The sequence below is a fragment of the Alligator sinensis genome, unplaced genomic scaffold (assembly GCF_000455745.1).
Source record: "Alligator sinensis unplaced genomic scaffold, ASM45574v1 scaffold250_1, whole genome shotgun sequence".
Classification (NCBI taxonomy): Eukaryota; Metazoa; Chordata; order Crocodylia; family Alligatoridae; genus Alligator; species Alligator sinensis.
Window position 1 is genome coordinate 1,584,684 of NW_005841888.1, and position 8,238 is coordinate 1,592,921.

Consider the following 8,238-nt stretch of genomic DNA (forward strand, 5'->3'; position numbering starts at 1 on the left):
TGCAGGCGCACGAAGGGCTGGAGGAAGCGCCGCCGTCTCCGCCGCTGCTGCCGCACGCCGACCACCTCCCGCACAAGATGGCCGCCGCACGCCCGACGGAGAGCCGGAGGGACCACACTTCCTCCGCGCCGTGCCGCCCAGCGCGTCGCCCGCCTGCGGAGTGAATAAGCGGGAAGGCGCTTCCGGCTCTCGCGGGTTCAGCTTCATGACGTCACATCCACTCCCGTCTGCTGGTGCATGACGGGAATCGTAGGAAGCCTTGCTGCGGCTGCATCTCCTCTGGAAGAGGCACGGGGGCGGGGCTCTAAGGCACGGCCGGAAGGGGCGGTGCCGCCGGCTGCGCGCGGGGCTCAGACTGGGCGCTCCTGCGGAGTGGGGCCAGGGCTAGAGTCCCGCGGCTGGGCGGGCGGCAGCGCCGTCTCGGGGCCCTTATTGCTCCAAAACTGAGTAATCCGCGCCCGTAGTAGATATGACGTATTTTATTAGACCAACAAGATTTTCGCAAAAAAAATCTTTTTGCAATCTTGTTGGTCTAAGAAAAGATACCATCTCTTCTACGAGCCCGGATTGCTTTTTCCTCTAGACCAATAGGGCTACAACCTGGATCCCTGACGCATCCAGAATAGCGTCAGCCTAGCTTTGTGCAGCTCCTGAGAAAGGGCTGCCCTGCCCGCCCCCGGGACAACACGCCTCTGCCCTCGGGTGCATTGGTGGGGTGCATGCGGGTGCACGTGCACCCCCTGAGATTGACCACCACCAACGCTGCCAGTGGTGCCTGCGGGCAGTTGCCACCCGCCGCCGCCTCCACCTCCGCTGCCAGTGGCATTTGCCGGCAGTACCCACTCGCCGCCTCCATGCCCCCCAGCCTCGCGAGGCATGAGGGGTTCATGCTCAGGTCCCACCAGTATCTCTAACTCTGGCACCCAAGGGATGGCTTCTATTAAAGCAAGACACACATTGCATTGCCTCTGAAACACGTGGCCCGGGATCCGCAGTCTGCAACACGGAGTTGCCGCAGAAGCGGCTTGGCCATCAGGCTAGGCAGGGCTCTCTTCTCATCTGCCCCTTCCCGTGACTTGGTTGCAATTCAAGACTTACAGGGGCAAGCGTGGAGATCCATTTGCAGAAGCCTGAGGGCCAGGTGCCTTGCCAGCCCATTACACAAATACTCAGGGAAAACAATGGAATATTAGTAATGTTAGTATAATGAATATCTGATATTAGTATCTGCAACCTGTACCTCAGATATTAGTATTTGCTTTCTATTTCCCACTCTGGGAGCTGACTGCTACACTCACTCTAGGCAACTGTCAAATAGAAGGACATCCTTTTTGTAGTTGTGGCCTGGGCTTAGGATCACACATCAAAAAAGCCTAAGCCTGAGCCTCTACCACTTGGGCTCAAAAAGCAGACTGAATACAAAAGCAGTAGCAGTCATAAACCTTAGTACCTGGTCTAGGTGCAGGGAGTGACAAGCATTCTGTTAGTATGAATTAGACACATCGGGTTTGGCAAGTTCCTCTGAAAATCTTGCAGTACAGGAGGAGACCTGGCTTCTATTGCCAGCTCTGTCCGAAAGGACCTCAGGTTCTTTTACCTTCAAATGTGGCTGCCATCTTTGGGGGTAACTGCCCCTAGGTATGTTAACAGCAGAATTGAAGAGCTGGAACTTAAACTCCTACTCTCGAGATTTTCAGCACCCTGCACCTTCCCCAAGATCAGAGGATTCTAGCTGAGAGCACTGTTCTGATCTTATAACTGCATGAAAGCTCTTCACACCATCACAAGGTAGCCTGAGCTAGGGACCAAAAACATGTTATTTCCATTAAATTCATGAGAGCTGGCAATACCCTATAGAGTACATTATGTTTTTCTCTTTCCTGTTGGAATTATAATCAGCAGCACTTTATAGAGTATTAGAGAAACCCCCTAAGGTTTTTGTTGTTTGGCTGTATTTTTTTTCTGCTGGGAATCTCAACTCCAGCCTTGCCAGTTTTTGCTTTCTTCTGGATGTGCCTCATACAGCTCTTCTTCATAATGTTTCAGACATAAGTTTAGGTTATGAACAGAATTTCTTTAAGCCCTTCACACATTTATTCTGCTGTTCTTACACACAATATTTACCCTATAGTCAGTCCTGCACATCTCTGCAATTAAGTCAGACAAAACACCCAGAAAGAAATAACCAGGAAAATTAGTCTCCCTTAGATTTACTGGTAGATTTCTAGAAGGCAAGATCTGTGGAGTTCTCATCTTAATGGAAGGAGCACAGACCCACATGTTTAACCAGGATTCATAGGCAGAGGGAGAAAAAAATATTTGTTGGGGCTGAGCGTGCACGCATATTCATGGACCTCCCTTATACAGGTAAGTCTGTGGAGGAAGCAGTGGGGGGAGAAGAAAGGGCCAGGGCGTGGCGGGCAGATCGAAGCCCCAGTGGTGAGCGAGGGAGAGAGGCACAGGCAGGAGCAGGGGCTGGAGTGAGTGGGGCCCTGGGGTGGGGTGGGGCCAGACTGGGTGGTGAGACAAGTGGAGGCCCAGGGGGCATGTGCCCCCTCAATCTGTGCACGGGGCAGAGGCAGATGCTGTTGCTGCATGCTGGGCTTTGAGACTCCCTGGCCAAATTGCCCTGCAATGCTGTATGCATCCCACCGCTGGGCAGGCAGGGTGCATGGCATGGCCTAGCAGTGACAGGCACATGGCATCAGCCATTCCCAGGGCAGCTGTAGCAGGGAGCAAAGCGCAGAACACAACAGCAACGGCAATAGCAACTGCCTCCACCCCACACACAGATGGGAAGGCATGTGTCCCCCAGGCCTCCGCTTGTCCCACCACCCAGCTGGCCAGGGCCCCACTCAGCCCAGCCCCTGCTCCTGCCTGTGCCCCACTCCCTCCCTCACCACGGGGGCCTCAATCTCCCCCCATCCCCCACAGCCGTGAAGGAAGGAGTGGGGCTGGGGATTGAGCCCCCCACAGTGCAGGAGGAAGAAGGGCAGGGGGAAATCATTCACCCCTGCCCTGCCCCACTCCCTCCTGCGCCGTGGGGATTGTCCTACAACCCGGCCCAGCTGGGGCCCCATTTACTGTGGGGCCCCAGCTGGGCAAGATCATGAGACATTTGGAACCTGGTGGGTCGTCCAGGGGCTTGTGGGGAGACGAGGCTCCCACCGCTGTGCACAGTGTGGTCAAGCCAAGGTAGAGGCACATGCCCCCTGATCTGTGGGCAGGGAGGGGGCGGGCTGGGTTCTGCTCCATGCCTCTGCACATGCCCACCCCCTCCTTTAGCCCCGCCACGATGCGCGCAGCAGCAGGAGCACCCACCCCCACACCCCTGGATGGGCCGCCAGGTTCCCACTGTCCCATGACCCGGCCTGACTGGGGCCCCATTCACAGCAAATGTGGCCCTGGCTGGGCTAGGTCATATGACAATCCCCACAGTGCAAGAGGAAGTGGGGCAGGGCAGGGGTGAATGATTCACCCTGCCCCTGCCCCACTACCTCCTGCACTGTGGGGGGGGGTCTCAATCTGCCCCTCCCCCAAGCCCAGGCACAAAGACAGATTGAAACTTATCTGCTGTGCTGGCCAGCCACACACCAGGGCTGTATGCACACCCCTCCACTCCTGCTGCAGCAGCCTGCAACCAGGCTGCCCTGCAGCTATATCTGCTGCCCTGTGTTTGCGGGGGTGGGGTGGGGGGCACTGCGCCTTGGTAGCCCCATCTTCTGCCACCTATGCCAGGATTTCCTTTCTCCAAAGACTTTGAAGTTACTGGCAAATAGGTAAATGTCCTTTTTATGCCAATAACTTTGTAAAAATAACTACAAGACTTTGGATATCAAGTGGGGAGCACCCAAAAACTTTTGCAAAATACTGAAAAGATTAAGCATTAATATTAAATATATGCTTCAATTTAAGTCAAGAAAAGTGAAAAGGGTAGCTTTCTCACTAGCTCAACTATGCATGGCACCCCATGGCACCCTTGTAATGTTAGAACCGTTAGGTGTGCAAACATAATTCACAAGATAAATCCAGAGATTTCAAATAAGAATCCATAGGATCAAAAAACATTCTGACCAATTACTTTGGTACTTTTCTCATCAAAACAAGTGAAAACTAAAAGCTGGCCTTTTTCCAAGGGGTGCCTTCGGCCTAAAAAGGTTGAGAACCAACAATGACACACTTAGCTTTATTTTGAAATACTGTTTTTATGAAAATAGGCTGTCATGTAAACTGCCTGTCATGATCTGGGGAAGTGCTTTGTTTTAGGAAAGTAGACAGGTAGAAGAGAAAAAAAAAATCATTTGCTAGTCTTCCCAGTATTTACTAATTTTCCAGTATTTACTAATACAGTCCAACCTTATATAACCACCTAGGGCCCCTATACACGAGCAGACTCAATTAATCGAGTCTGTTGGAGCATGGTAATTACCATGCTCCAGCAGACTCCAGTGTCTCATGTATCAGTGTACCTGCACTTAATGGCAGAGGGGATGCTTTAACTAAAGCTGCTTCAACGAGCATTAGGTAAAGCGCCCCTACCACCATTTTAAACCACAGGAATGCTGATACACGAGACACTCTGGGTGCTTTAGAGTGGCTCTTGAAGCCGCTCTAATTAAAACATCCCCTACATGTATGTGTATAAATGCCCCTGCTAGCCTAAGTTGGGAAGGGAGAAGAGAGGGGAAGAAGACATCTATCAAATATACCTAAACCCACATGAATGTATTCCTCATCTGAAAATAAAACCAAACTACAAGTTTCATAGTTTCCGCATATATTTAGGATATAAATACTAATTTGTTTGCACAATACATCTTTTTTTTTTTCCTTTAGACACAGTTTGAGAAAATCAGGTATGGGAGAGGAATTTTATGTGAAATGTTTATACTGCTAACTAGAACAAAACAAAGCTCTTGGGATTGTGGCCCTTAAGTGAAAAAAAGAAACACAGGAAACAAAATATGAATTGGGTCAATGAGTTGAACTAGTGAGTAGCTAAAACACATTCTGCTTTATGATTGTAAAGAGATGTTAATAGAATCTGTGTGGAAAGCAATGAGAATGAGGTATCATCAAAAACTAGAGCATTAAAAACAAGAGGAAATCCACATGCTTGCCTAGGATGATAATGTTATGGAAGTTCAAAATTCCATCCTCATTTTCAATAACTTAAATGAGTATCACTTAAAAATACATCACACAGACTTAAAGACTTCTGTATATATTTCAGATTTCAATATTATTAATGCCAAAAATACATGGTATGATTTTACATAGGATTTATGCTACATTAGAACACTAAAGACAAACATCACTTGAGTATTAAATGAAACATTAAATATTAAATAACTGAAAAATAAAATAAAAGGTGTAAACACTAAACTAACTTGGGATTTTGCTATTGCAACACATCCAATGAAGTGGTTTTAAACAGTACAAAAAGATTAGACATAAGTATGCTTCCAGTCTACTTGGAATACACAAAGCTCACTTCAGAAATCTTTTACAAAAACTGGTCCAGAATCATAGACGAGCCTTGTCTCTCACTTGAGCACTATTTTAATTTCTTTATGTATTGAATTTTATACTGCATTCTATGCCAATCTTTGTTCTTAGACAGCAATCCGATAGTAAAATGAATACTTCCATTTTCAGTATTTGCTAACATCTTGGTGAGAATTGAGGGTTTGTTGGAGATTCAGTGTACGATTTGAGTTCATATGCAGCGCCGCTATCAACTTCCATGGATTTCCGAGAGAACAGGAGCCGTACATCTCTGTGGAGGTAGATCTTTCCAGATTTAGAACTCTGGAACCTAAAAAGCAATATTTATACAGTGTAAATATTTTCTTTTAATGTTGACTAGCTGCTAACCATCCAAACAGATTAATCTTTCTCTACCATTTCTCAAGTGTGTAAATTAAAGGAATTAAGGCCATGAAGTGTTTGAATACGTTTACACACACATGCGTGCGTGTGTGCACTATATATAAAATACATAAATAATAGGCAGTAGCTGGATAGAGTTACAAAATGAAACTGTCCAATAATTAGATTCAATATTCTTGATCTTTTGCTTCTATTCAGTGAAGTCCTTAGGACAGCACAGGGGACAAAAGCCTGTAGTGCAGTCTGACAACTACTGCACAGCTATGTAGAAAAAAGGAATTAATGTGGGATGTTAAAGGGCTACACAGAAGGTACTCCTGTTCCACATGCCATGGAACCAAGTACTGCATATCTGAAGTGGACTACTGCTTGAAAGAAGACTGTGTGGCGGGAACACTCCCAAGCAGCAGCTTCCAAGTCCAGGAACAGTTAGAACCAAACACATAAATAGGAGTATATTAGTTCATTCCCCAACCTTCTTGCTTATATTCACTACTGGAGGTAAAAAGTGGATGCAAGTTCTAGATTCAAGATGCAACCAAGTTCATTCCTCAGCTTCATCCATTTAGAATCATCTGCATTAGTTAAAATTTACACTGTGCACCCATGAGACAAATCCAAGACCCAGGAGCTCTGTATAGCACAGCAATGTCCAGCACAGTACAAGAGGAGTGACATGTGGAGCAGTGGGGGAGGGGGGGCACTGCAGTGAGGGGACAGGGTAACACATGATGCAGTGTGCAGCGAGGCATGCAGTCTGCAAGGTGTGTGGCTGGGAGTGTGCAGAAGTTGGACAATTTTCCTCATCCAGAAATAGCAAATTATATTTCTGATCAACTGAACTTAAACACCTTATGCACACCAAAATAGTAGCAAACTGTTACAGTTACTATGGGAGCCATAACTGAACTTCCTGCTACTAGAACATGCAAAGCCTTTTCTATTAACCTAGTTACAACGTTTGGTTTTTTTGACCTTGTGATTTTTAGTAACACTTCACTTGGTGGCTACAGTGCAACTGCAATTCTACATTTGTATAAAATGAATGAAGAATAAAACCAGTAACTGCAGATGTGCTTTCACGCAGAGTGGTATTGTAGACAGCCAAAAGGGTGAACACATGTAAAGTAGCAGATTCATCACAGCATAACAGTATGAGTTCAGGAGGGGCTGAGAGGAAGAGACAGGATGTAGACTAGAAACTCACTGTCTCACAACTGCAGAAGGGGCAGTGAAGCAGAGTAGCATGTAGCTATCCATATATAAACAGCATACATTCCTTCTTTTGACTGCTCTCAGAGGTAAATTCAGCTTCCCTCAGCTGAGACTCCCCACCAGGATGCCAGAGCTTAAATACATCATTATTCAGTGGTAACACATAGGGGGTGCATATGCATCCCCTGAGAGCGCTGGTGCACCCCAACAGCTAGCATTCCCGGGAACAGGGGGACAGGCAAAAGTGCTGGTGTCCCCCTGAGAGTGCTAGCTGAGGGGTGGGGGTGCCAGGAGAAGCAGTCCCCCCTCAGCCGATCGTGTTCACCCGGAAGTGCCAGGAGCACACTGCTGCCACTTGCGGGTTGGCAGGATCAGCCGCGGGTGGATTCCCTGTAGTCGCTGACTGTCTGCTGGGGGGGCAAGTGCCCCCCTCCTCCCCCCCCCGGTCTCAGGAGGTACCAGTCGCCCATGTCTTTATTAACATTTACAGTGTCATGAGCAGCATGCATGGTACTTATATGGTGGGTAGAGAGAAAGTCTCTGCCCCAAAGAACTTCCAATATAATCATAAGAAAAATGTCACAAAGAAAGATAAGAACCTAGAAAAGTAAAAGGGAAGGAGGAATAAAAATGTACTGTAGACAACACTGAAGTTGCTTCCATGTTCTAGTATGCACCATGCTAACACCTGGCTTTAGTTTTTCAGTATTACATTGCTGTTTAACAGGAAATGAAGGATCTTTTCTTCAGAGATTGAGGCAATGGTGAGGTGACTATTTAATGAATTAAAACTTAGATCCATCAGATGTAAAAGTATTCCGGTAAAGTAGCTGTGTAGTCCACCCTTTTACAGATGAAGAAACAAAAACACCATGATTGAGGTCTATTTGCTCACTCATTCAACTTAGTGCTTTCTGGGACTAAAAATCTAGAGGATGTCTACAGAAAGAAACTATGTTGTAATTTTGCTTCTCTGAAAATGCCATTCCAACAGGATTCTCACTTCCCTCCTACCCATGCCTCCCCAGAGTTCCAGGGGTTGTTTCCAGTTTTTGCTTTTACCTTATTCCTAACTTTCGGGGGGGGGGGGGGGGTTTTTTTTTTTTATGATGAAAAATTAGACACTTTTGG

The 8,238-nt window shown here is 47.2% G+C and overlaps 1 protein-coding gene across 3 annotated transcripts in view; it reads right to left on the minus strand.

Annotated features, from left to right (window-relative positions):
* Positions 1-4,760: 4,760 nt before the first annotated feature.
* The window catches only part of FAM214A (family with sequence similarity 214 member A), an 80,071-nt gene continuing 76,593 nt past the window's right edge, over positions 4,761-8,238 (minus strand). For all 3 annotated transcript variants that reach the window (XM_006017952.3, XM_025197032.1, XM_006017951.3), the window contains one exon: positions 4,761-5,818. In XM_006017952.3, the coding sequence (XP_006018014.1) occupies positions 5,665-5,818 (154 nt within the window). In that variant the 3' untranslated portion in view covers positions 4,761-5,664. The remainder of the gene's footprint in view (positions 5,819-8,238) is intronic.